Source organism: Oenanthe melanoleuca, chromosome 26 (assembly GCF_029582105.1).
Source record: "Oenanthe melanoleuca isolate GR-GAL-2019-014 chromosome 26, OMel1.0, whole genome shotgun sequence".
NCBI classification, from domain to species: Eukaryota; Metazoa; Chordata; class Aves; order Passeriformes; family Muscicapidae; genus Oenanthe; species Oenanthe melanoleuca.
In genome coordinates this window covers 3,630,387-3,646,358 of record NC_079359.1, presented here as the reverse complement: position 1 = coordinate 3,646,358, position 15,972 = coordinate 3,630,387, and the positions used below count along the sequence as shown (strand labels likewise).

The window sequence follows — 15,972 nt, the reverse complement described above, 5'->3', positions numbered from 1 at the left end:
GAATTGTGTGCTGTGTGGTTTTGGATGGGTGCAGTGATCACTGTGGGTGCCATAAAACCTGATAATGGCAGAGCCTGGTGCTGTGTAGGGCTGGGCAAGGGCAGACAGTGTCATTTGGAGCAAACCTCAGCTCTGCAGCTCCTGCCTGGGCTGGGACAGCCACACCATCCCTGGGCCAGCAGCAAAAAGTGCATTCCAAGCCCACTGCAACAAAGAAATGGCAAAACTGCATTAATTCCTGAGCACAGAGTGTGCTGAGGGTTTCTGCTGGGGAACAAGGGGAGGACAACATTTCTGAGCCCATCACCCTGTCTTGTGTTTAATTAAGGGAAGGAGTTCCTGACCATCCAAACTGATTGCCTAGTGGGTCAAACACTGGCCACGAGCCCCTGGAGCCCTGTCTGAGCTGGGGGAGGCTCAGGGGAGCAGGGCAGGGAGCTGGCAGTGCCCCTGGCAGGCTGGCAAACCAGAAGAAGCCACAGCAGTCCCAGCTGATGGCACTTGACAATCATTAATTGCAGCAACCCACTCAAATCCTTTTCTTCTCTAATCCAGGCTTTTGGGGTTTTGGCATTCTCTGTATAATCTCCATCTTTTATGCATTCCCCTTGTTATCGAGGATTTAGTCAAAACATACGTGGGGTTTGACACAAAGCTGCTATTTTTAATCCCTGCTTCACACAGATAATCAATTTCCACTCAATACTGGCTGTCACTGGCATTGCTGGAAACCTGGATCTCGGGGTGGTGAGCAACACCCACGCCTTGGCTCAGCCCCCCCTCCAGTTGTGTTTTAAATACCGAGATTTTGCCACATCCCTCAGCCAGGGGATAATCAGCCCATTGTGTGATTGTCACAGGGGGATTGGTCACACCCGTGGGGACAGAACAAACACTTTTCTTTCATCCAGGAGGGGAACAGAGCCCTGGGAAGGAGCTGAGCCCAGCACAAGTGCCATGCCAAGATTTGTTGGGTTGTTTTCCTGCTCCTCACTCGCTGCTCTCGACCCTGTAATAGCAGCTCCTGGAGATATTTCAATTATTTCCAAGCAAAATAAGGAGGGTCACCCCAGGGCCACGTCCCACAGGAGGTTTGGCCATGCTGGGGCTCCTCTGAAAGTCACTGCAAAGGGGAGGATGCTGCTGCAAGCAGCCACAAATGAATGCTCTGTTTTACTGGGGACTGCAAGCAAAATAAACACATGGAGCATTCCCAGACCTGCCTCTCTTTTTATTCCTCCTACTTTCTCTTCTTTTTAGTCTCACAGTCTCCAGTTTCACCAGTGAGTGACTGGCTGCAGGGAGGGTGGGGGACACTGGAGGGAGGGTGGCCGTGGCTGGTTTGATGTGGTGACTCAGGGAAATCCCACGGGTCCAGCTCATTGCAAAGGGATCAGAGGGCTGGGAACTGTCCCAGCCTTGCTCCTTCCCATCAGCTCAAGAACAAAATCATCTGTGTCTGAGGAAAAATATGGAAAATATCCAGTGGGAAGTGGGTTCCAGACGTGGAATCCCAGCATGGTTTGGGTTGGAAGGGACATTAAAACCCATCTTTTGCCACCCCTGCCATGGGCAGGGACACCTTTCACTGTCCCAGGTTGCTCCCAGCCCCATCCATCCTGGCCTTGGGCATTTCCAGGGATCCAGGGGCAGCCACAGCTGCTCTGGGCACCTGTGCCAGCCCTGCCCACCCCCACAGGGAGGAATTCCTTCCCAAAATCCAGCCAGGCTGATATTCTCCAATACTGGCTTCCCACTGATCACATTATTGTGTGGTGGGTTTCTTTTTTCATACATCAGCAACACATTTATTTGGCAAAGTGAAGGATCTTGTCAAAACAATTTATATTTAGTCTCCAAATGTGGCCTTTAATTGCTAATTACAGAATGCTACTCACAGGTTGGCAAATCACACACACTAAAAAAAAAAATGCCAGAGAGGAAGAAAACAATTGGAGGTTTATAAAGGTTGAAGAAATAAACAAACACAGTCTTTAATTATCCTAGGGGAAAAAATAGTAGCTAAGAAATAAATGTAACTTCACTATTGATGGTGAAGGAGGGTGTGTGGGAATCACTCTGCAGGAGGTTTTTGGGAACAAGAGTGGCAAAACCCACCAGGAGCTGACAGGTTCTGGGGCTCTGGGTCACAAATCCAGCTCTGACATCCCCAGCTCTCACAGCAATTGCCACTCCAAAGGTGACTCAGTGGGGACAGACACAGGTTTGTGTTTCTGCCCCTCCCTTCAGCTCTCTGGCAGGAGCAGCTTTGTGTGCTTTGATTTCAGTTTTATTTTATTTCTTCACAAACCTTTTATTTACATAGTTCTTGATCAGCCTGTAAAGAGCATTCAGTCAATGGGCTGAGTCCCAAACACACCCCAGTCCTCCTCCAGTCTTTAGTTCCAGCAATGTCACTCCAGATAATTTTATCTTTGCTTGCAAGATAATAAATTAGACAGAAAATTATATATAGCTCATTGGAGAAAATTACTGCCCTGATCCTCGAGATTCTGCTCTCAGTCCTCTGTTTGTTCTTCACTTTTACTACTTCTGTTATTTGCCCTCCTAATCGTGTCTCTAATTAGGCAACCCCAGACTTCTCAATCTCATTTTGCCAGAGGTTTTCTCCCCCAGGGCCCTCATTGTTCTTCCTGCCATTAAGATTTTCCATCAGTACAGTTGTGCACTTATTTAAATGCCAGGTCAGGGATCTCATCTCATGCTCTCCCTGGGACTGCAAACCCTGCCTGTCATTCCCAGGGAGCCTCAGCTCCTGGCTGGGATGCTTCTCCCAGCTCTGGATATCCCAGGAGAGCTGGGCTGTCTCTGCACAGAGCAAGAGATGCCAGCTGGGGTAGGACAAGGGGGAATGGCTTTAACTAAAGGAGGGTGGATTTAGTTTAGATATTAAAAAGGAATTCTTAGCTGGGAGGGTGGAGCACAGAGTGGCTGCCCCTGGAAGTGTCCAAGGCCAGGCTGGGTGGGGCTGGGAGCAGCCTGGGATGGTGGAAGGTGTCAGGGTTGAAACTGGATGAGCTTTAGGGTCCCTTCCAACCCAAACCATCCTGTGATTCATTCAGCAGCAAGAGGGGATGCAGTTTGCTCCTTTGCTGGGCTGAGTATCACTCCAAAATCCACTTTGGCAAGAAGCCAGAGCTGCAGGGAGCCTGGGAGAAGTGGAATTTGTCTCTTCTTTGCAGATGCACAGCCCTGGGTATTCTGAATTTCTGTCCAAGAGCCAGAGGCATCCCAGGAGCTCTGCCTGGCTCCCAAACCCTGCAGCCAGCCTTCAGCAGCAACGCTACTTAAATGTACAAGAAATGTATTTTTTTTTGTGGACTTTTCCCAAAGATAATTTGTAATTATATTTTACAGCTTTCTACATATATATATATATTTAAGACAGTGCGTTGGTCATACAAACATAATTATATATTTTATGCTCCCGTGTCATTTTTAATTAAAAACGTGGTATTTACAGCACATACATTTCAAAATGGTTAAAGCTAATAAAATACCTGGCTGGCCGGGATGAGCAGAGCCTGCTCTGTTGCCGTGGGAACAGCGGCGGGAGCAGCGCTCACCGAAACCACCGGGGGCAAAACCTCGGGGCCAGATGTGGCACATCTGGGCCAGACCCCATTTCCCGGGGCTGGAGGAGCTGCTGGGAGCTCTCCCAGCGCTGGAATGCAATGTGGGGGGAATCTGGGCACCGGGATGGGCAGGTCTAGGAGCTGGTGGTGCACGGTGGTCAGGACAAGCTCAGGCACTCTTTATATTCTGGTCTTGAAGTTTGCAGGTAGCACTGGGAGTGGCACTGGGAGCACTGGGAATGGCACTGGGAGCACTGGGAGTGGCACTGGGAGTGGCACTGGGAGCGGCACTGGGAGAACTGGGAGTGGCACTGGGAGTGACATTGGGGCACTGGGAGTGGCACTGGCAATAGCACTGGGTGTGGCACTGGGAGTGGCACTGGGAGCACTGGGAGCACTGGGAGTGGCACTGGGAGCACTGGGAGCACTGGGAATGGCACTGGGAGCACTGGGAGTGGCACTGGGAGCACTGGGAATAGCACTGGGAGCACTGGGAATGGCTTTGGTCTCCTTCAACAAAGTCTTAAATCTCCTATATTGGATTTTCTACTCTTTCACTCACCAATCCAGCACAAGGTACAAACTCTCTAACATTTACCTCCACCCCGTAGGAATCACTACATGACCATGTTTTACTGCTTTCCTATCTCTGACCTTATCTCGGACCCTTCCTGCCGTGCCAGGGGGTCTCTGCTGCTCTTTGGTATTTGCAGCAACTGGTGTTACCTAAACAAAGGGAGAAAACCTTCAGGCACCCACATTGCTGCTCTCAGCCACTCAGCCAAAAACTGCTTTCATTTCAATCTCTCCAGTTTCTATATCCTTAGCACCTTTCTCTAGGCAATCCTATCCATAGGGCATCCCCATTTCTTCCTCCCCTAGGGGAGGGAAGCACCCAGAGCCCGGCGGAGGACGGGCAGTGCCACCCAGCCAATTCGCACATGCAAACACTTTTCCGGCTCGTTAATCGCTTCCCAAGTGGAAGATTTCTCCTCATCTCCCATCAGCAGCTGCACATCCCTCTCCATTTCAAATTGCCGAGGTTGAGGGTTTGTGGCTGCCGGCAGGGACAGAGTGAGGAGCGGTAATTTTTTAATTAAGTCGCTTTGCTCTGATGTCTGAGAGTAACCAGACAGGATTTTTTTTTGCTCGTGGCTTTGCTGATTTTCTGGAGCCCACCCTGCCCACCCCACGGTGTGTCCGTGTCCCCCTGGACATCTCTGCTCTGCTCCCAGTTCCAGGAGATGGTTTTGAGAGGAATGAGGGATTTGTCTTCACAAACGAGCTGTGGGTCTGCTGGTAGATAAAACCAGCACTGAGAGATAAAAGAAACAACGGGATGGATTCCACTGATTGATGAATGGAAAAAGATATTTGCCTTTACAAACAAACTGTAGGTTTGCTGATAAATGAAATTGGATATTGGAAGATGAAAGAAGCAATGGGGAAAAACTATGATTTCTGTAAGAATTAAAAATTAAAAGGGAGGGTTGTACATTAGAGGGGAATCTCAGGTATCAGGTGTTCTGGGAAGTCTGTGCCTCTCGAGTGCCTCAGCCCGTGGGGAAAGGGAAATGTGGAAGAGAAATTGGGATAAAAGGAGGCTGCATCCTCCAAAAATCTGAGAGATCCCAGGGGAACTCCCCATGGCCTCTCCCTTTATTTGAATAAAGCAAAACGCCTCCTCTGTCTCCTTTTTGGACATAAACCTCTGGTGTTTGTGGATTAATTTTCCTGACAGGTTCATGTGGCTTTTCTGTTTACAGGAGAACCTTCCTGCCTGTTGCATGCCTCGGCTTTGCCCCATGACCCTCAATTGCCCCATGACCCTCAATTGCCCCATGACCCTCAATTCCTGCGCGCTCCGGGCTCCCCCTGAGCCTCTGCAGGGATGCACTGCCAGCTCCGGGAGTGCTGGGGGAATTCTCCCCTCCTTCCTCGGGACCCCGCTCCAGGGAGCATCCCCCGGGTGTGCGGGCTCTCCTCCCCAGGCAGCTTTGGGAACATTTGTGGGATTGCTCAGGCGCCCCCGGGAGCGCAGACCCGGCTGGGTTGGGCTCTCCGGACAAAAGGGATGGTGCTGCTGTGGATCGGGACCTTCCCAAGCTCATCCCTCCGGGGCAGTGCATCGTGCTGCCCTGGGGCTCCCCAAACGATCCTGGCAGCAGGAATGGAGCTGATGGCGCAATTAAAATAATTATTTCCTAAACCCACATGTCCCTGCAAGCCTCTGGAAGTGGCTCTTGCAGTGAAAAGGGGAATGGGGGAGTGGGCTCAGAACTGCCTGGCTTGGCAGCTGAGCATCCCAGGGGATGGTGACACCACACCCCAGCTGTGCCCAATTTCATGGGATTTATTGGCGCTGATGTCTCTTGATTAAATTATATTTCTTTCTTCATTTATTCTCTAACAAGCTGAACATTTCAATTTCCCAGGCAAGCCTGGGTCGGGAATGGGGGGAGGTGGCAGCTGACACTGATATTGGAGGGGGCTCAGTTGGAGAGGAATACTTCTCATTTAAACCTCTGATTTCCTGAAAACCTGCACCCAGGGGAGAATTGACAATTCAGAGCCGAGCTGAGAGCTGCAATCTCCTGCAGGAGCAGCTCACAAAGCTGAGTGTGGCTCCACAGCCTGTGTGGTGCCAAGAATCCCCCAGGTAGCAAGGCTTGGAGCAATTTTAGGTTAAAAGGGAATCACAGAATCATGGAATGGTTTGGGTTGGAAGGGATTTTAAAGATTACCCAGTTCCAGCCTCCCCCTACCCATGGGCAGGGAATCAGATTTTTCATTTTTCCCCCCTTGAGCAAATCCATGGAAGTGCTAATCTTTGCACCATTTTCATTTACAAGGGTTAGGAGGTAATTTGGGAGAAATCCATTTAGCTGAGCAATTAGCTAGTCAATAACACACTTCTGCATTTTATTAGAAAGAGAAAAATTGATAATTTCTGTTTGTTTTGACCCTACCTCTGCAGCAATTCTCCAGGATAATCCCAGTTACCATGGTTATATCTCCCTCCAGGTCCTTGGCCACACGCAGCAGGAGGACACAGGAGCAGGGGCAGAGCTGTGCTGGGGGAGCTGCTCCAGCCCCCCCAAATTCTGCATCCTTGTGCCACTCCAGCCTGCACCACTTCCCCAGCCAGCAGATGGAAAGTCAGGAGGGCTGGGAACCCCAAATTTGCTGCTGCCTCCCAGCTGGGGATGAGGGATTTGGAGGCAAAGAGATGAAAATTTTCTGCTTGTTGGAGCTGACTCAAGATCCCTGAGCTTCAGCTACAGAAAGAGACCCCAGCCCTCCTTTCCCAGGGAGAGTCACTTCACCCCTCAGCACTTTTGCCTCAGGAAGAGGGATTAAAGCAGAAAATTCAGATCTATTCCAAAAAGGCACTGGGGAGCTGATTTTGAGAGGCAAGAAATTAAAGGACTGCTTAGCTGAATAGCTGAGCTGGTATTTTTCTGTCCTCAGGAAACAACTTTGATATAACAGCATTAGTAATAATAACACCCCAAAGAAAATCCTGAAATCATGTAGACTGCAGGATGTGTGAAATCCCTGGGATGGGGCTTGGGTCTCCCTTGTGTCAGCAAAATCCTGCCTGGATGGGATGGAGACACATTACCACAAACGGGAGCAGCTCAGGGAAAATAATCCATCTCAATCAAAGAACCAAAATAGCAAAAAAATCTGTTAGTAAATGAAACTGTCCAGAAAATATTGAAACTTGGTGCGTCACAAGCCACTGCTCCTCTGACAGGGCTGTGAGCTCCCAGTTTGATGGCTTTATTTTTATTCCTCCTTTCCAGAGGGAAGGAAGGAGTAGACAATCCTGGGAAGGATGAGAGGAGTCAGAGCACCCCCAGGCTGCCTGGGGCAGGGGGATCCAGATCTGCAGGGTTCTTATCATTCTGCAAATTTTTTTTTTTAAAAAGGAATTTCAGTTTGTGTTCCTCTCTTTGGAGAAGAGGGGGGTGCAGGGGCTGTGGGTGCTCTGGCGGGTTTGGGAGGGATGAGGGGAGCTCTGTGCCACGGGTTTGGTGTCTTGTCATTAGGATACTGCAGGGAGCCAAGAGAGCAGCCCTTTCTCCAGCTGCTCAAGGACAAGGAATATAACAATGATTAAAGACCTGTGATATTCTGCAGAAAGCATATTTTCAAAGAGATGTTGCCTTCTTGGACCAATGAGCCTTTTCTATTTTGTTTGGCACCAACTGCCCTGTGTAAGTGTAGTGTTTCTGTAAATACAGAAACTCTCTTCTGCTCCTCCATTTCACGAGGGGCTTTGTTGCATTACCCTTTCTGCTGCTCCTGGGTGCAGCAGTGTCTGAGGAGGAGAAATGGGACAGGCTGGGGCACAGCGTGCCCATCCTCAGACCTCAGCAGCAGCATCAGGGTCTGCACAGGCAGAAATGCTGCGGGTGAGAGCCCAGGGCAGCTCCAGAGGGGCACAGTGCCAGCAAAACCCCAGAGCTCCTGTCCCTGCCCCACAGCCCCTTCTGTCCCCAAAGCCACCAAGTGCTTTGCAGGTCCCTGGGCTCGCTGGCAGAGCTCCAAATCCCAAATCCCCAGGACACATCTCTCACCCCACTGGCAGAGGGATGATTTCCATCTCTGGAAGTGTTTTGGGAGAATCTGGTTTTGCTGATTCTGCACTTCCATTAGGAGATGCCAGGGCTGCCTCTCGTGTCCCTCCTGGGTGTCTGTGCTCAGCTGTGACCCCCGGGGGGGATTTGCTGCCTCCCCACTCGTGTGTGATGAGTTACACCTCAACCAGATGTTCCGTGGGCAGGAGAACCTATTCGAAGTTAAAAGCCGGTGATTAGAGTTGCCAACCAGCCATTAAGAAAGTGTTAAATGGAGAATTATCCCCCTCTTCCTGTTTCAATACAATGGGAGCTTCATAATGCACTTGTTTAACTTGCCTGGTTTTAATTTTAGTTCCTGCGTTTCTAATAGGACACGCAGAACAATTTCACTTCATCAATAGCTCCTGTGAGCTGGAAAAGAGTCAGGGAGGGGAAAAAAGTCAATATGCTTGAGAATGAGACAAAGGAGAAAAAATTAGCCCAAAGATCTCAGTTTCTCTTTCCCACTGATAACACAACTTCTCAATTTACTTGACCAGATTGCCTTGCAAAGAGGAGTATTTTTCAAGAGGAGCAGAGATGAAAGGGATTATTACTTATAGAGGCTCCTCTTTAAAGAGATAAAGTATCTGGCAATTAAAGCACGAGGGGCTGCAGACTCCCAGGGAAGGCTGGAGCAGCCCCATTAACTTGTTTTGCTCCTCTTGGGAAGGATGAACCCCCTGGGCCGGGAGTGGGAGGAGGGACAGGAGCAATCCTGGCCCAGAGCTGCCCCACTGGGGGCTGGACAGGATCAGGGGAATGAAAGAATTCAGTTTTTTCACAGCCTTCTGTGGGGAAGAGGGTCTGGCTGCCCCAGGTAACCTGCACAGGACCAGGGAGTCTCTGCCACTTGGGTCAAGGCTGAATTTTCCTGAAAATCTGTCAGGAATGGTTGGGAGGGCAGAGGCAGGGCAGGGCAATGGGAGCAGCCACAAAAATCCATTTCCACACAGGACACAGGGACTTGAGGCAGCCCTGCCAGGGTCCCTGCATCCCATTTGGATCCCTGTATCCCACCAGGGCTCCCTGCATCCTGCCAGGGTCCTGCTGAAAGTCCCTGTATCCCTCTGGGGTCCCTGAGGGCACCAATGGCTCTGCTAACAACTCCCCCAGCTGTGGCACAACCTTTGCTTTCTCCTAATGGGGCCAATAAAAGCTTAAACAAGAAGAAAAAGGAATCGATAACCCCAGCAGGAGATGGTCAGTCCTGGCACCTGCAGAGCCCCGTGGGGCTGGGGGTGTCCATCCCGTGGCAAACAGGGACCTGCAGCCCTGCTGCTCCTCTCCTCCACCCCTCTCCTGTGGGGTGTCTGCCAGGAGAGTCCCCCAGGCAGCTCTCAGGTCCCTCCGTGGCTCTGGAGGTGGCAGGGACTCAGCTCTGGCAGGATGAGAAGGGTGACCCCATCCTGGAGGCAGCCTGGGGACAATCTCTGCTCTCTGTGACAGGGAGAGCACCCAAGGGAGCAGCTGGAGCTGTGCCAGGGGAGTTCAGGCTGGATTTTGGGAAAGGTTCTTCCCAGAGAGTGCTGGGCATACCCAGGTTCCCCAGGGAATGGGCACAGCCAGAGCTCCAGGAGAGTTTGGACAGTGCTCCAGGGATGCACAGGGTGGGATTTGGGGGTGTCTGTGCAGGGCAGGGGTTGGACTGGATGATCCCTGTGGTTCCCTCCCAGCTCAGGACATTCCCTGACCAGAGTTGGAGGTCCTGGTCCCCTCCCCACTGGTGTCACAATGTGCCTCCAGCTCAGAGCTGAGCCACCCCTCACCATCCAACTCGTGGGTTTTGTCTCAGTGTTTGTCAGCAGATGGAGATCAGGCTGTTCTGCTTCAGGGGAGTTATTCCAAGGATTAATTAGTTGATGTTTCCTGAAGTACTTGGAAGATGTGGAGTGTGAGATAAGTGCTGTGCTCTAGGAGCCCATTGGGCACTGCACTTATTTTTACTCCTCATTCCCAAAGTGTTTGTACAAAACTAGTGCCACAGGAGCTTGTGGGGCTCTGACTGTCCTGGTGCAGTGAGTGACATCTCAGGGAGGACTCTGGATGAGCCAGAGGAGGCCACAGAGCTGCTCCAAGGGCTGCAGCCAGGCTGGGAGAGCTGGGGGTGCTCACCTGGAGGAGACAAGGCTCCAGGTGCCACAGGGAAGTGCAGCTCTGGTTGTGCAGGACTTGTTCCAGGCTATGAGCTGGTTTCTGGTGCAGAACCATTACTGCCCCATCAATTTTAATTCAAGCTGGAGAAATCATCGGTGTAATTATTTACTATGTGAGATTTCTTAAAATTATATTTCTGTTACTGCCCTTATTGATCTTGAAAAGGGCCATAAATTAACTTGACAGTTCACAGAGTCCTTCACACTTGGATAATTTCTCTGCTTGACTTGCACTGTGTGTTGAACTTTCAGCACCAGCCAATTACAGTCATTCAAAGTGTGTATTTGAAGATTTTTCTTATGCAACAGATTTGATTATAATACCAAAGGACTTGAGGCAAATACCGAGTGCCCTCCATGCCACAGAACAGTTTGTCTTGAGCTGGGCACAGGGGGATGGGTTTTAGGGTGGCAGGAAGGGCAGAGCAGGGTGCTTGGCAGTGGTGCTCCCCACAGGGCTGGCACCTCCTGGCCTCCCATCCCAAACTCAGCCTGGCTCTGGCACCAGCAGGATGCACCCCTCACCCAGCCAGCCTGGCCCAAGGCTTCAATGCTTGTCCCCAGAAGTGACCTCTGATGGGAAAAAGAGACCCAAACACTTAGTAATCCACCCTCTGTGCTCTCAGAATGTTGTGATGTGGACAAATCACAGCAATCCTGAATTTCTGGGGGGCCCAGGGACAGAAACAGGGCAAATTCTGTACCCTGCAAGGGGTGTGGAGTGAGGAAGAGCAGGAGGGACAGTCTCTGCTGGGGCAGAAAAGTTTGGGGACAATGTGGGGCTGTCCCCACACCTACCCTATCCTGCCCCATCCCCTCTGGGGCAGGAACTCAGTGCCAGAGGAAGGGGAAGGGGATGGGGCAGCCCAGGGCCTTACATAAGGTGGGGATTGTGTGGCTGCAGGAAGTGGCCTGGGCTTCATTAGGAACAATCTCAGTAAATCAGCAGCATCTGGGGCCTGCTGGCTGGAGCACCGCCCCGGCAGGGGAGGGAAATCTCCTGTTGTCCTCCCAGATTAAGGGATTTTGCTGTTTGCTCACAGTTTTGTACATGTAAAACAAGCTGGCCTGCTCAAAGCCTCATCTTCCAGCTCTGCCCTAAACCCTCACCCAAAGTCCCCAAACATAAACCCTGCCCTAAGCCCCAGCCCCTGCCCAGGCACCCACCCAGGGTCTGCTCTGAGCCCTGTGAGGATCCCCAGCTTCGGGAAGCAGCTTTTGGGGTGGTTTTTGGGGTGAGTTTTGGGCTGGTTTTGGGGGTAGGTTTTGGGGTGGTTTTTGGGCTGTTTTTTGGGGTGAGTTTTGAGGTGGTTTTTGGGAGTTTTTGGGGTAGTTTTTGGGGTAGTTTTTGGGGTGTCTCAGGGCCAACATGGAGCTCAGGGCTCTGCCAGCCCTGCCCAGCTCCCCACGCTCCCCAGGCAGGCTGCTGCACTTCGCTGCGTGCTTTTTATTCATTATATCAGAAAAGAAAAAAAAAAAAAAAAAAAAAAAAAAACACCACATTAAATTAGTCCAGAACTCTGCTGGCCGCTCCCAGGCAGGAACACCCGGGGCTAGGGCGGGGAGATCCAGCATTCCCTCATTTCACAGTGACGGGGGGCAGCGCCCTCACACCTCCAGCTTCTTCTTCATCTCCATGCGGTAAATGATCTGATAACCATCATCCCAGGCGTAGATCTGCCTCTCCCGGGGGCTGTACTTGAGGCTGGCGTGGGAGCCGTAGCGCTTGGGGAAGTAGGGGAGGGCGGCATCCTCGGGGGCCAGCGTGCCGCTGACATCGAACACGCACTGCACGCGGGCGCGGCTGGGCAGCCGCGTGTTGTACACCACGTGCAGCGCCCCGCACACCACGAAGGCGCCCTCCGCGTTCTCCCGCGGGCACGGCGTGTCCCACATCTGCTCGATGTCCAGCGAGCCGGGGTCCAGCTTGGCCAGGCACATGTTCTTCTCGTCCTCCTTGGTGGCGTAGATGGCCCACAGCCCCTCCTCGTCGGCCGACACCTCGATGTAGGTGGAGGGGGAGAGCCCGAAGACGGGGATCTGCTCCTCGGCCGGGAACACCGAGCTGTCCACCACCGTCTTGTTGGCCAGGTTGAACTTGATCACCTGGAAGGACGGGCCCTGCTGGCGGATGTAGTAGAGGTGCCCGTCGTAGACGAGGTGCCCGGTGCCCACCCAGGGGTAGGGCAGCTTGATGCGGGCGGCCTTGCGGGTGGCGGAGAAGAGGGTGAACTCCCGCATGCGGGGGAAGACGTAAACCGTGTCGTTGGCGGTGCCGTCGAACACGTAAATCTTCTCCGAGCTCCCAGCAGCGTCCTTGGTCCAGAGCCCCGAGGCGCTGCCGAAACGCTTCAGGATCTTCATGGCTCTGACACTGGCGATGGTGTCGCTGCAATCTGCAAGGGAGGGGCCGTGAGAGCCTGGGAGCAGCCCAGCCCTGCAGCGGGACTGCTGCTGCCCCGTGCTGGGCTCTCTGTCCCATCCCCAGCACTGCTGCTGCCCCGTGCTGGGCTCTCTGTCCCACCCAGCACTGCTCTGCCCCGTGCTGAGCTCTCTGTCCCACCCCAGCACTGCTCTGCCCCGTGCTGGGCTCTCTGTCCCACCCCAGCACTGCTGCTGCCCCGTGCTGAGCTCTCTGTCCCTCCCCAGCACTGCTCTGCCCCGTGCTGGGCTCTCTGTCCCTCCCCAGCACTGCTCTGCCCCGTGCTGAGCTCTCTGTCCCTCCCCAGCACTGCTCTGCCCCGTGCTGAGCTCTCTGTCCCTCCCCAGCACTGCTCTGCCCCGTGCTGAGCTCTCTGTCCCTCCCCAGCACTGCTCTGCCCCGTGCTGGGCTCTCTGTCCCACCCCAGCACTGCTCTGCCCCGTGCTGAGCTCTCTGTCCCTCCCCAGCACTGCTCTGCCCCGTGCTGGGCTCTCTGTCCCTCCCCAGCACTGCTGCTGCCCCGTGCTGAGCTCTCTCTCTGTCCCTCCCCAGCACTGCTCTGCCCCGTGCTGGGCTCTCTGTCCCTCCCCAGCACTGCTCTGCCCCGTGCTGAGCTCTCTGTCCCTCCCCAGCACTGCTCTGCCCCGTGCTGAGCTCTCTGTCCCTCCCCAGCACTGCTCTGCCCCGTGCTGAGCTCTCTGTCCCTCCCCAGCACTGCTCTGCCCCGTGCTGAGCTCTCTGTCCCTCCCCAGCACTGCTCTGCCCCGTGCTGAGCTCTCTGTCCCTCCCCAGCACTGCTGCTGCCCCGTGCTGGGCTCTCTGTCCCACCCCACGCCTCAGGCAGCTGCCTTGGAAACTCGCTGAAGGGGTTTAAGTGCATCCCAGTGGCATTGAGAAATCCCCACTGCACCCATGGCGTGGGTAGGAGAGCCACCCTCACCCCAGCCTTGCCCCAGAGGCTTTGGAGATGCACAGGGCTCTGGCCTGGGGCTTGGATGCAGCTCCCAGGTTTGGGGGGATGCAGGAGCTTGTGCCAGAGGCACCAGAGATGGGGACACAATGGCCCAGCCCATGGCTGGGGGACACCTGGACTGGGATGGATTGGGATGGGCTGGCTTAACGCCCAGACAGGACCATCCCCCAGGGAGCCACGGCAGCCCCTCACCCGTGAGCTTGGTGTACTTCTCGTTCTTTCTCTGCTTGGCTGTGGCCACCTGCTTGTCCATCAGCGTCTCATCCACCTCCACGCAGGGCGGGGCGGGGTTCTGTGTCTCCAGGTAATCCACCTCCCTCTCCAGCCGGTCCACGCGCACGGCCGCGCCCTCGGCCTCCGCCCGCATCGCCTCCCGCTCCTTCTCGGCCGCCTCCAGCATCCCCAGCACCTGGTTCTTGAAGTCCCGCAGCTCCGTGGAGTAGCGGCTGCTCTGGTCGTGCCACTGGGAGATCCTCTCCTGGGGTGGCCAAGGGGACACTGAGGTCTCCAGCCCAGCAGTGGCAGCTGTCCCAGCCCGCCCAGCCACGCGGGGCTCTTGGTCCCACCCCACCCTGGTCCCACTCCTGTGCTGCTCCTGGGCTGTATTTGCAATGTTCCCAGCCCCGTGATGCCCATTCCTGCAGTGCTCCCGTGATGTCCCCAGACCCACAGTGCTCCTACTCTCCCATGACACTCCCAGACCCACAATGCCCCCATCCCCGTGCTGCCCCCAGATCTGCAAGGCCCTGCTGTCCTGTGACACCCCCAGGATGTTCCTGGACTCCCAGTGCCCCCCACTCTCCCATGGTGCTCTCAGATCCTTGATCCTTGATCCTTGTTCCTGTGGTCATGCTGTGAAGCTCCCAGACCTTCAATGTGCCCCTGCTGCCATGGTGTTCCCATTCCTGTGATGTTCCTATGTTTTTTCCAGACCTGCAATGCCACACCTTTCCCATGATGCTCCCATTCCCTTGATGTTCCCATTCCCATGACTTCCTCATAGCCCTCCAGACCCACAATGTCCCTAGTTTTCTGTGATGTCCCCATTCCCGTGATGTTCCCATTCCTGTGACGTCCCCATGGCTCTCCCAGACTCTCAGTGTCCCCAGCTTTCCCGTGATGTCCCCAGTCCCTTGATGTCCCCATTCCTGTGATGTCCCCACGCTCTCCCAGCCCCGCAGTGCCCCTGCTGCCCCCATGGCCTGTCCCACAGCCCTCCCACGCCCATCTTTCTCCGGTGTCCCCTCTGGGCTGTGCAGGACCCTGCGGGGGCTGCCAGGGCACCCCACACCCCGCTCCGACCCCATCCCAGCCGCTCCTCCCCTGGCCCCGCTCCCGGCCCCGCTGCAGGGGGCTCGATTCGGGGTGCGGGGGCCGTGGGGCCCCGCTGGGGGCTGTACCTCCAGGAGGGTGAGGCGGCGCTCCACGTACTCCATGAACTGCTGCTGCTGGGCGCGCAGGGCCGGGGCGAGCAGCGGCAGCAGCAGCAGGCAGCGCCAGGGCCCCATGGCCGGCAGCTCCGGCAGCTCCAGCTCAGTGCTCAGGAATGCTCCGGCCGCCCCTGCCCTTATTGCATCCAGATGTGCAGAGGGAGGGGACGCTGCTCCTTCCCCGCAGAACAGCCCCGGGCGCTTTAACCCCTTCGTGCCCCGCCAGTGCCCGCAGTGCGGTGCCCCCCAGCCTGGGGATGGAGGGGCTGCTGCGAGGACTTTGGGGTGCAGGGAGCCCCGCAGGAGCCCCGAGCGAGAGAACACGTCCTCATGAGCCGCAGAGTGGGGACAGCCCGTGGGACAGCGAGGGGACAGCCCTGGCTCCTTGTCCGCAGAGGTGCCCAAGGCCGGCGGCCAAGATGAGCCTCGGCCGTGTCCGGGTCTGGTGGAGCAAAGCGAGACCAGCACCCTGGGCACCGGCCCCGAGCCCGTGTCCCCTCTGAGCTCACTGTGTCCCCTCCGAGCCCATATCCCCACCCTAATCCTGTGTCCTCTTGATTCCATGTCCCCCTGAGCCCGTGTCCCGTCTGAGCCCACAACATCCCCGATCCCCAAGCGCTGGTGTGGGGTCACTTGGCAGCTCCCACAGCGCTGGGGCAGCATCAGCCCAGATATGTGTGATGGATGGATGGATGGATGGATGGATGGATGGATGGATGGATGGATGGATGGACGGACGGACGGACGGACAGTGCAGCTCCAGCCCT

General features: G+C 54.8%; 1 protein-coding gene across 1 annotated transcript; it reads right to left on the bottom strand.

Moving 5' to 3' along the window:
* Positions 1-11,812: 11,812 nt before the first annotated feature.
* Positions 11,813-15,337, bottom strand: OLFML3 (olfactomedin like 3). The gene is made up of 3 exons (XM_056511285.1): positions 15,176-15,337; positions 13,968-14,253; positions 11,813-12,776 (listed from the first exon to the last, which is right to left on the bottom strand). Exons 1-3 carry the CDS (start codon positions 15,281-15,283, stop codon positions 11,989-11,991), a joined length of 1,182 nt encoding a protein of 393 aa, XP_056367260.1. The 5' UTR covers positions 15,284-15,337; the 3' UTR covers positions 11,813-11,988.
* Positions 15,338-15,972: the final 635 nt, after the last annotated feature.